This window comes from Condylura cristata, unplaced genomic scaffold (assembly GCF_000260355.1).
Source record: "Condylura cristata isolate star-nosed mole 26May11 unplaced genomic scaffold, ConCri1.0 scaffold00005, whole genome shotgun sequence".
Classification (NCBI taxonomy): Eukaryota; Metazoa; Chordata; class Mammalia; order Eulipotyphla; family Talpidae; genus Condylura; species Condylura cristata.
The window spans coordinates 9,025,767-9,038,121 of record NW_004567106.1 but is presented as its reverse complement, the minus strand read 5'-3'; the positions used below and the strand labels follow the sequence as shown (position 1 = coordinate 9,038,121).

The 12,355-nt window shown below is 36.0% G+C and overlaps 1 protein-coding gene across 1 annotated transcript in view; it reads left to right on the top strand.

The window, feature by feature from the left end:
• The window catches only part of CDK6 (cyclin-dependent kinase 6), a 198,282-nt gene that overhangs the window by 44,814 nt on the left and 141,113 nt on the right, over positions 1–12,355 (top strand). Inside the window, exon 3 of the mRNA XM_004676682.1 lies at positions 6,052–6,187. Within this exon, the coding sequence (XP_004676739.1) occupies positions 6,052–6,187 (136 nt within the window). The remainder of the gene's footprint in view (positions 1–6,051; positions 6,188–12,355) is intronic.

Sequence of the window (12,355 nt, the reverse complement as noted above, 5' to 3'; positions counted from 1 at the left end):
ATAAGTAAGAATTACTGTATCCCTTTGTGAGACTGTGGTAGTCTTAAACAGAACGGTATGAAAACAGAGATCTTCCCTGCTTTAGAGTTATTATTGATTTGAAATTCAGTGCAATTGCAATTTCACTTTTTAGCAGTTCCTAATAATAGGTTGTTTAACTGCGAGCTTCAGGTGAATCTGTTGCTGGGCACTGGACACAACCTTTAAATTAAAGTCTGCGTTTTTGGATTTAAATACTTTTTAAATACTTTTTGTCTCCTCACTTCCTCTTACCTATTGAGTCCTTTCTTGTTCTAAGTTCCACATTCCTGTTTGCAGTGAACTTGTCTGTCTTCCTTTCCCTGCCTTTTCTACAGAATGTATCTGTGGTCAGACCAGGAACTATCAAATAGGAATCCTGGAAGTCACGTGGAGAATCAGTGCAGTCACCTAGAGGAAACTACTGCTGCTTTATGCGCTTGAATGTAAATCATTTTGTCTAACATATACGATGTATTTGAGGTCAGATGTATTTGAGGTCAGATATTATGTTAAGTCACTTTGTAAGTTCAAATATTTATGTATGTCTTAGGCCTGCTTTTTGTTGCAAGTTAAAAAAAAACAAAAAGATCAAACCAAACTGGGTAAGGGATGTTATTGGCTCACATAATTAATGATAAATTCAGGGGTAGGTTGGGTACAAGTGGGTCCAGGTGCTTAAACAACGTCATCCAGTATCTACTTCCTGTCATCTCTCTGTTCTGGGTCTCTTCTGCAATGGCTGCATTCCATGGTAGGCTCACAGAGTTGTGGGCGAGGTGGCCATCAGCAGTTGAAGCATATGTTACCAGTTTGATAACCCCAGTATTAAGAGCTTTACTTTCCCAGAATTTCTAGTAAAATTCCTGGGACTGATCCTGTCCTGATCATGATCATGTCTGTGCCTGAGTCAATCATTTTCACCCTGTGCAGAGTAGGTTTTGAGTCTGTGCTCTCAAAACCTTTTTGCCTGAATATGGGATAGCAGTAAACTCCTCTTCAAAAAATGAGGCTAATGTATTCAGAATAGGTGATGGATGTTGGAAAGACAAATACCACAAATGTGTACTGTAATAGTATATAGAATGAATTAACTCTACTGTGATTCCTAAAGTTTCATGGTTACATAGAATTTATTTGGAACTAATACATGGCTGTCATTACTCACTGTCTTCTTTTCCCCAATTGAATAGTGCAGCTAAAACAGTACCCATCTTAGATATGGTGAGGTCGCTCAAACTGAACACAGTGCCTACATATGGTAGGAATTAATAAATGTTTATGGTGCTGCTAAAATGGTAGTTTTCTTGCAGCATACTTACTGCTGGGGACAAATACTTCTTGATAAATATTCTTTGGTGTTGGTTGACAATAAATACACATAAAACCCTTTTTTGTTTTAAATAAAGATTTATTTATGTATACAGAACTGGGGTACAGGCCAGAGGTGAAAGGACAGTGAGAGGATTCACCAGAGACAGAGTGGGTAGCTGAACAGGCCGACTGATGAAACACACTACTGAGAGGAACAGTGGGCGGGTCAGTAGAGATCTGCCGTGCCATGTAGGTCACCTCTGGGGTGGGGATCGAACTCATGCTGAAGTGGCTTTAACTTCTTAGTGCTGTGCTTTAACCCGCTGTACCACTAGGGAGGGCCCTTGTATAGCCCTTTTTTTTTAAAAAAAAAGATTTATTTGTGCATACAGAATTGGGGTACAGGCCAGAGGCTCAGGGAAGGCAAGAGGCTTCACCAGAGACAGAGTGGGGAACAGAACAGGCAGATCGACGAAGTACACCACTGAGGGGAGCAGCGGGCAGGTCAGGAGAGGTCTGCCACGCCATGTGGTCACCTCCGGGGCAGGCAGGAATCGAACTCTTGCGGAAGTGGCTTTTAACTTCTTAGTGCTGTGCTTTAACCCACTGCACCACCAGGGAGGGCCTGTATAGCCCATTTTTAATGAGCACTAAGATTATGCTGGCCAGTGTACAGTAGTGTAGAGCATGTGTAGGGATGTGTGGACATAAATGTGGTCCATACAAGCTGTCGTCACAGTATGTGCTTCCTGGACTACAGAGGAAGAGATTAAAAGATTTGAAAAAAAAAATTTTTGATTCCAGAGACTGGCTATAGTTCAAATAAAATTTTGTTTAGCATCCTTAGGCAGTGATGCCAGACATCTCTCAGCTCTTAAACTATTTGGTGTCCAAACAGTCAAGAGTACAGGGGAAAAAAGTGGCAGGAAAAAAATGTTCAGAGAACTTCCTGTGACAGGTCAGAGTTTAATCACAGCAAATAATGCAGATTTCCCTTTTATTATAACCACAATAGAAAGGCAGAGTATGTGTTTACAAAGCATGTTGTTTTGGAGACCTTTGTAAATTTTAATCTTTGGAAATCCCAAATCTACTGGATGTAATCCCATCCATTAGATGAAGGCAACTTGCCTATGCAATAGATCCAGAATAGCAAGTTAAATGGAGAACACGCACAGGAAGCAGTCATTAAGAATTACAATGGGTAGGATGCAGAGTTAATTCACAGAGATATTTTGTTATGAGATAATTACATCACTGGGACAGCTGGGGAGCTGAGTGCTGTGCTGGACTGCAGTGCTTGCTCTCTGCCCTGCAGCTGGGGGTCAGGACAATAGAGACAGCGAGAAAACTTACTTTATGGGATAGTTAGGGGCTTGGCTGACTAAATTGTGAAAGAATAATGCCTATCTGCCGTTTTTGGCTTGCTCTTTGCACAGCTAAACTGGATTCACAGACTTAGCAAATGCTGAGAACCACTTTTCACTTCTACTTTTTGAATGTTCACTTGGATCACATTAAACTAAGCCCTGATGGATAAAAACTCCACGGTAGTTTTCATTTCCTCTAAAAATCTTCTGAGATACTTTGTTCATATTAACAGAGCATGGCTATAATTCTCTTGTGGAACTGTAGTCATAGAATCATTGAGAAGGCTTTTTTAAGTCATTTTACTAGCCAGCCAAAAAAAAGCACCTAGTCTTGAGATGTTGGTCAACACAGGGATTGTACAGTTGAAGTTATTTTCCAGTGTTTATGATCAAATGTTCAGACCTGTCTGAGTCTTGTTTTGCAAGAGGAGGAGTAATAGGTAGCCTAGCCACATTCCTCATTGATTTAAATAAATTTATTTACAGATCATTAACCTCCTGCCAAATACCAAGGATTTCGGCTCTTGTTTAGTTGATTTGCTTTATGTGTGAGATTTATTTGTTATGGTAAAACATCTATCTTCTTTTTATTGCCCACCAAAGTGACTATGATTTGATTTGGGTTAATTCCAGAGGGAATTACTGTAGACAAAAACATCATAAATATTATTTTCTGTAGTTCCTAAGATTAATATTTATGACTGTTGATTCAAAATGCATTTCCTACCCATTATGACTAATAAAACTTAATTTTATTGTGATAATGTTTACAAAACGATATAAATCAAACAACATTTCATACTTTAGTGTAGAGCTGTATTTCCCAAAGTGTCTTCCGTGGAGTGCTAATCTACATAGCACATGTTCATGGAGTATGTGACTGGCACTAGAAACAAGATGGGGGTGTTAATAAGGTCCTCCTAGGTTTCCACTTCCTTTGATGCCTCTTGTGATTTTCTAAAGGTAAATGTAATGCTATCCATTCCTCAAATTAAGTTAATAACATCTTAAAATAAAAAAAGATTACCTCCTAGAATCAGTTCCACTTTCTTAAAAGTCACCAATTAAAATCAGTGTCTTTTTTCCGTGGCTTATCATGTGGGGCCTCCAGCCATTGTCTGCAGGGAGCTCATCTTTGCATATCTCCTGTGTATGGAGTCTGATTGCTGCAGGTGGCATCCGTGAGTTTTAACATAATGAAGAGAGTAATAAAACTTTCAGGAAAGTAACTTGGGTGTGTTGGATGTTGATCTTGAATTGTGTCATACAGAGTGTTTGAAAACGGTTTCAGTGAGATGAAGCAACATAAGCTGACTGCTGGGGCTGTTAGGTAACTAACAACGGTTGGGGAGCAGGTGACCTTTTGGTTTGGCAGTGTTTTGTGATCACTTCGTTCTCCAGTTACATCCCTATCAAAATTTTTTTCCTCTTGGAAATCGCTAAAATAGTTATATATTATAAACTGTAAGTGTAGTAATCACTGGAATTACTAATGTCAGTGATCCGAGGCAGGGGTAAGCAGTGTGTGCTTTAAGTTAAGGAAATCTGTTAATTACAGTGGAGAACATTTTTAAAGGAATGTTTAAGAAACAATTGTAAAGGTACAGTTCCCGTGTTTGCATGTGATTTTTGGTTCACTGCTGTTTTATTTTATCACAAAAATAGAAATAATAGATACAAAGAAGTTTGGTAATTGTGGAACCCCTTTTCCTTCTAAAGAAGGGAGAAAAAGGTATAGCTGTCCAAGACTTAATGAAAGTAGGTGGTTAAAATGAACCTGTGAATAAATGGTAGTTACCTCAAATTGCCAAATTGAGAGTGTTGTTTTCATACACTTTCCTGGTGTCAAACTCATTCATGATAGCAAATTTATTTTTCATAGTATCATGTTCATATGATTTATGACATTATCTTTAATAAATTAATTAGAAGTTTTTTTACTACACAAGAATAATTTTTCAGAAAGGAGTAACTTTCTCCTAAAATCACACTAGAATTTAGGAAAACATAAATTGGGAAATAGGTGATTAAACTTTAGAAATCAGAATATTTGGAAGTAGATAAATGTGAAAAAAAAAATCATGTGCTCTTAATTGAATTTAATGGAATTTTCGAACTCACCCCAAACTCTCCATAATTAAAAAGTAGTTTAGGATTGGCTGTAAAGTGTATGTGGTGGCTGATGGTGGTGTTCGTTCCCCGCCTTCCAGATATAACGTTAATTATAGTGTTCTTTAGTTTCTTTTAATGTTTAACATAGATTCATGGAGACTTCCTAAATGTTGTGGAACCCATATAGTCCAGAAATGTAGTAGAGGAGGGGAGGGCTAGGTTTTAAAAATTTATCAGGAGTAATATACAGAAGGATAACTGAGAGGCAACCCTGCATCCTAATGGTTGAGTATATGCACACTGCAAATTTCTTTGCATACTTGTCAAGTTTTTTAAAGTGAAAGAAAACAATATGAATCATATTTTATTAGTATATTACAATCTTGTTCAGAAATTTACTTGCAGCTTGCTTATGGGTGGTTAATTGAATTCTTCTAATCTGTGGTGGACATCTCCTTCCTGTGCTATGTGTCCTTTCACTTGAAAATTTATTTCTAAAACTTGAATTTTGAATTAGTTGTATTATTTTATCAAAGAAATTGAATTCACCACTCTAACTTTAGTTATAAAAGTCTGCTCATCTATATCTTCTAAGAGTGTTAAGGTTTACCAATGTAGTTTATCCCTCCCCTTCACCACCACCACCCACCCCCGCCCCAGGTTAAAGTTTCAGTTTTGATTATTTGGATTTTGGAATTTTAAAACTTAAGAATGTATGGCCTTTCCAAGGAATGATCTGATTTAACAGGATAAGAAGGCACTGTTACAACTAAATTTCTTCATGTTCCAGCATACTTTTTCACAGGCAAACACTTAAATACCCAGAAAACTTTTCATTTCAGAGTCCAACATCTCCAAAATGCTTAATCTGTCCTTTAGAAATGCTCAAACTGTTAGCTAAAATGAACCATATTTTTCCTTGGCTATAGATTTTAAAACTGTCTCCACCCTCAAAATCTATAAAAGGGATGAACTCCAAACTCCAAATGAGCATTTCTTATGCTGTTACCATGTGACTTTCTCTCTGCTACTGCTGGGTCATTGACACTTAGCCAGGTACTTTCAGTGCTCCTCTCCTGAGCTTTTATGTTAATAATGAAATATCATATGCCCTTAAGTATCTTATAAATGATCAGCACTGACATTCACAATGATGATATCAAATTGAGGCACGTATGTGAGACAGGTTGCTTCTTTGCTTATTGACACCTACTTAGTATCTCCTGTTTTCTTCTAGGTTGTTTGATGTGTGCACAGTGTCACGCACAGACAGAGAGACCAAACTAACATTAGTGTTTGAACATGTTGATCAAGACTTGACAACTTATTTGGATAAAGTTCCAGAGCCTGGAGTGCCCACTGAAACCATAAAGGTACTGAGAATTATTTTTCTGTCTAATTAAACAGTCATATTATTAGTCTTATTAGTCTTATTAAGAAATGGCATTTTTTTATATTTAATTGTGCTTTTTATTTAAATTGACAGAATTGGAACTGTCTGTATAAATATATCTAATGTAGCATAGTGGAGTGTTTAAAAAATGGGATATATTCTACTTTATTAGAGTGTATCTTGGGAAAAACTCTGTATTTGTAATACATGTTAAAGCCATTGAAAAACATGGTGATGGACTACAGGTGATTTTGTGGCAGGTACCCTACAATGCCAATACCTGATGGGGAGGATCTTAATGTTATTATTGAAATTAATAAACTGATAAAAAAATTAATAGTTTTAGAGTTATAAATTAAAATAGTTAGAAATAAAAGAGCACATTTTTTTAAATGTTAGAAAAAGATCTCTATACATTATTTGGCCCTAATTGTATCAGAAAATTGGTGTGATGAATATAGTCCAGTTTTCCTCTGATGTTTCATGAGCAATGAAGGACATGATGTGAAACTTCATTCATGTGCTTACTGAATATAATAACTGTATTAATTATATGCTGATTCCAGAACATAGCTGTGCTATATAAATTTGTAATAATGGTTGTTAAACACTTCTTCATTTTTTTTTCATTCACAAACATTTATAGAAAGCCTGAATGCCTGGTACCATTCCAATCTCTTGGAATTCATAGGTGACCTAAGACACCTTGGAGGTCAGCAAGATAGAGGCTGTATTGACTTGTAGTTCTTTATAGGTATTCTGCTTAATGGAACTTCCCTATAGGTCTTTTAGATTTATGCACTTCCTGGGCAGGTCTTCATGAAGGTCATTTAAACAGACTCCTTATCAATTCATTGTTTAGAAGTGAATTACAGAATTCAGCGTCATTTTATATAGTTTATTTATAGCAGAAAATAATTTGTGTTCAATCTTAGCTGATTTTTCCCCCATTATGGCACCAAAGTAAATGTTTTTGAAAATCATAGATATTATTGAAAACTTTACAATATTAGCACATGCCATGTTGCAAAATAATGACAACCATATAAAATATTTTAACATGAAGATATAAGAAAATCGTTAGAGATATATAAGAATCATTCAGGCTAAGCAAGCTGTCCTCAACTATGTGTCCCTTACAATGTTTTCTGTGGCAGTTACCTATTAAAGGCCCTCCTAAATTCAGGATATTCTGTTGCACATCAGGACCTAAATTACTGTAGGTGAGCAATGCTTCAATGAAACTGGACGTACCCTGGTCTCTAACTGGACATCAGGGTAAAACCTTTTTGTTCAGGGCCATTTTCATTGATGTGTTTGTTAGAAACAAGCCCATGATAACAATTTTTCAACTGCATTTAATGTCCATTTGTTTTTAAAAAATAAAAAAGGAGGAAAACCACCCCTGAAGATCTAAGTATTTGTGAAGGTTGATTGTTGAGTGAACTCATTGAGGAAATCCTGTAATTATTGCATGGTGCTCACGTCAGACTTAGATAAAGTAAGTGAAGGGTGTAGGCCTGCTCTGAAAATTGTCAGTGAAAGACTCATGAGAATAAAATAAAGTCATTGGTACTCTTTACAAAAATTTAAAAATACCCAGTTCTAAGCACACATATATAAACATACATCTTCATCTCATTTATATTTCACGTTAAGGTGTTCATCACATTCTTCAGTCTTTTTTTTTTTAATTGTGCTTTTATTGAGGTAATGCTGATGTATAGCACTGTATAAGATGTTGGAGTATAGGTTCACAACTCTTCAGATGGATACTTCCACACCATGCTTACCACCAAAACACTAATAATATGGTCCTTTGGGTCCCCTCCCCACTTTGTTCCACACTTTGTTCCTCCCACTTTGGCAGCTTCAGTTTTACACATTTCTAAGATTTGTTTTGAATTAGTTTTGTCTGTTTCCTTGCTTCACCTTTTTACATCATACACATGAGTGAATTCTGGCTTTTCCTTCTGACTTACCTTGCTTGTCAAAATATTCTCTGGTTCCATCCATGTTGTAGCTAATGGCAAGAGCTCATCTTTTTCTTTTTCTTTTTTTTTTAATAGCTGAGTAATAGTCCATGTTGTAAATATACCACATCTTCCTTCTGCACTCATTTGTTGTTGGGCACATACATCATTTCCACAATGTGACTATTGTAAATAGCACTGCAGTGAACACAGGTGTCCATGTATCCCTTCAAATGAGTGTTTTGTATTCTTTCAATAGGTAGCGTTCAGAGTGGGATTACTGGATCACATGATAAATCTACTTTTACTATTTTGTGAATTCTCCATACTGTTTTTTTTCAAGGGCTGGACCAATCTACATTACTACTACAGTGCGTAGGAGGGTTCCTTTTTCTCCACATACTTTTTGGTCTTATTTACATAGGCTATTGTCCCGTGGGTATAAGGGAATGTCTCTTTGTGGTTTTGATTTGCATTTCCCTGATATTTAGTAATGATGAACATTTTTTTTCATTGCCTGTTGTTACACCTTCTTTGGAGAAGTACCTCTTTACCTCTGCTGCCCATATTTTGGTTGCATTGTTTTCTTTTTGTAAAATTGTATGAAATCTTTGAAGATATTGCATATTAGCTCTTCGTTGGATGTATAATGTGCAACTATTTCTTCTCATTCAGTAGGGTAACTTTTTGTTTCAGTGATAATTTCTTTCATAGAAATTGTTTTTTATTTGATACAGTCCTGTGCCATTAGAGTTGAGTTCCCAAATATCACTGCATCCAATGTTGAGGAATATTTTCTATGTTTTTTTCCACGTATTTTATGGTTTTCAGCCTTCCATTCAAATCCTAAATCCACTTTGAGTTAATTTTTTATACGGTACGAGGCACTATTCTAGTTTGTCTTTTACAAATATGACTGTCCTAAGTTAAGTCCATGCATGTTAATGATGCCATTTGTTTAAAGAAGCCTCTAGACTATTATAAGTCAACAGAGTTTGCCTCACAGACTTACTGCCATATCTAGTCTTCCTCTTTCTAATTCATAACATTATCTTTAAATCTGCTTAATTGTAGAAAAAATCAATAGTATCTTTATTTAAATTTTTATTTGAGATTTAAGATTGATTTCCACACTTGGAGGTAGTAGTGATTGACATCTTAATAATTACCTGAGGTTTTACTTTAGTGTTCATGATAAATGTAGACTATCTGTGCTTATATAGCCCCTTTATTTATGGAGACTTTATGAGAAGAAAAAAAAATAGTTTTTAAGTGGTTATCTTTTCTCTTGTATACTTTTATTTGTCCTTTGAGAGGAGATAGGAAAGAACTGTAAATAAATTCCCTCTTTTTGTTCATTACTCATTTGTAACTGTTACCTAGAAAAAGAACTGTATAGCAGGTGGAGATCCCTGTTTAAAAAAATCTCCTGTTTTGTGATCTTTCACAGAGTAAAGCCATCCTTTTTTTTTTGGATTAAAACAATTGTGTACCAAATAATTCACTTGGTACTAGGGTTGCCCGTGTAGAACATTATCTTCTCTACTGTATGAGAAGATACACTCAGCTGTCTTGCCAACTCTTTGAGAACCTACTGTCAGTCTTTGCATATTCTGTATATGTAACAAATTTGATGAAATTGACAGTATAATCTCACAGGTAGAAATTTGAGGCCTGAAAGGTCACTAAGGAGATCAGCCACCTCTCCAAAATACAACTGTTCTTTTAGCTAAAGACCATATGGCCTCTTGGATGACTCAACCTTGGAATAAAAATTGTATTTTACTTACATATCTCTATGATAAATGAATTCTATATGGGCTTGAGAAGGCAAAAAAAGCTCAAGGTTTATGTATCTGTGTGAGTCATTTTCTCTGAATTAGATTTCATTTTATCTTCAATTGAATATTTCTTAGAGATTTCTGTTGATTGTAATATTTTCAGTAAGAGATAAAATGTACTATTAGGTTTATTTTACAAAACCCAGACTTCAGAGACTGACACACACTCTTAATAGCACCTGTTTTCTGCCTCTGGGAAATATCTGTTTTCATGAATAATATCTGCTTGCAGTAAACAGAGGATCTGGTGTCAGTATGGGATGTCCAGGACTGATTCATCTTTCTCAATTTGACATAATGCAAAATGACTGACTGGTCTCCCTTACCACAGATGAGGAAAATCTCGGAAAGCCTTCTTTCTCTGGGAATCAAACCATGGCCCCTCTCAGCTCCTGGTGGTCTCCACTTTGCCTGAATTATGAGCAGGTGATTTGTCTCATCTTTGCAGGACACAGAGCAAATTAACATGAAAATATCGCTTCTCAGAAAACAAGGCAGGCTTGAATGCCCTGTCGCTGCTGGTCATTAGCCATCTGCCACTGACACTCATACTCTGTTTATCACATTTGAAATTCAGAGCAGATGTTGCATAATAAGGTGATCCCAAAAACAAGACGAAATTCAAAGAACAAATACTCCACACTAATGATAAGGCTCCTGGAAGGATTTTTTTTTTTTTTTTCGATTTAATATCGTGACTTGATAATTGAGTATAGTCCATTTAAAAAACACACACACACAGGAACACATGTACATCCATCATCCATCTTTCCTGGTGTTCAGTGCAAAGTGCTTTTCATAGTAACATGAAATAATTTTCAAAGAAAGTGCATGTGTGAAAATTGCCTCAGAGGATTTTTTAATGAATTAGTTTTAATCAGCAAAGTAGCATGTGAAATAACACTAGTTCTGGTGCAAAGGACCTCATAGATCAGCCATGCTAGTATTGATTTTTATTCTGAGGGCCAGGACTTAACAGCACTTTGGCCAAAAGAGTCCATCCCAGTAATACAGTTGGGTCTCTGAGGAGTTGGAGTTCCCCATTGTGGCTTCTCAGATATTTAATTTTCTTTTTGATCCTCAATATCCTATGTTCTCTATATCTTTTCCCTTTCCCACACTATCTTACTCCCTCCCCAAGTAACCCCACTGCCAGTCTCACCTCACACTCTTTAACTTTCTCAGACTGTAGTGTGAATCTGCTCCCAGTGCCTCTTTAGCCCCTTGCTTAAATTAAGCTCCCTCCAACCTGAGTACTATGAGTCTTTTATTTTATTTCCACTACCCTTCCATATTAGCATAGTACTTTATTGGTTTGGTTATTGTAATGCTTTTCCTGATTGAATTATGAACATTCTAGGTACTTATGCTTTACAAAAAGTATATATATTATTAACTATTTTTAGAGGAATTCTGTCTTTAAAAAAAAACAGGCATGCACACTTTCACCAGGAACATAATGTATAATATAACTTCTTTTTCTGTGGAAAACCAGCTTTGATTGCAGTCTTTTGATGCGAAAGAAGTGTTTTCTTTACACAGGTCACACCCTTAAACTTAGGTGTTTACTACATACACATATACAGAATTTGGGAGAAATTTTAAAAGAAACCATAAAGTATATTGTGGAACAAAAATTTAAGTAACTAACTTAAGTGTTAGAAGGAAGTTTAAATCAAAGTAGCACCCAGAAATTGGTCATCGGCTCAGTCAGGAGAATGAAAAGAAATTAACCCCATGTTAGTTTACCGCCCCCCCCCCCCAAACTAATGGGGAATGTTGAATTGTCTGAGCTCCCACGTGACTCAGTAATGCAAGGAACTCCTTCAGGGAGAACATTTTAGTTAATGTAACTTTTAGGACTCTCCCAAAACAATCCTTAAACAATCCTTAAGTAATCCTTGTAAGTGTAAATTCAACAGAAAAAGAGGACAGAATTAAGCAAATATGTGATTGTCTAAATGTATTTAATAACAAACTATAAAAGAGCTATTTGGAGTTTTAGAGGGGGTTTCCTAGTAGGAAATTAGGAAATACAAGTTTTTTTCTTTTTTAAAAAAAAAAGGTATTGTTTTTCTAAAGATACTATAAAACTGACTCACCAAAATAAATACTGACTCACTAAAATGAGCACATGATACTTTGATCAAACTAATAACAAGTAAGTTGGGATCTTTTCAGAAAATGCTTTGTCACCTTAGATTTTTTTTTTAAGATATATTTATTTATTCCTACAGAACTGGGGTACAGGCCAGAGTTGCAGGGGCAGTGAGAGGATTCACCAGAGACAGAGTGGGGAACAGAACAGGCAGATCTACGAAGTACACTGCTGAG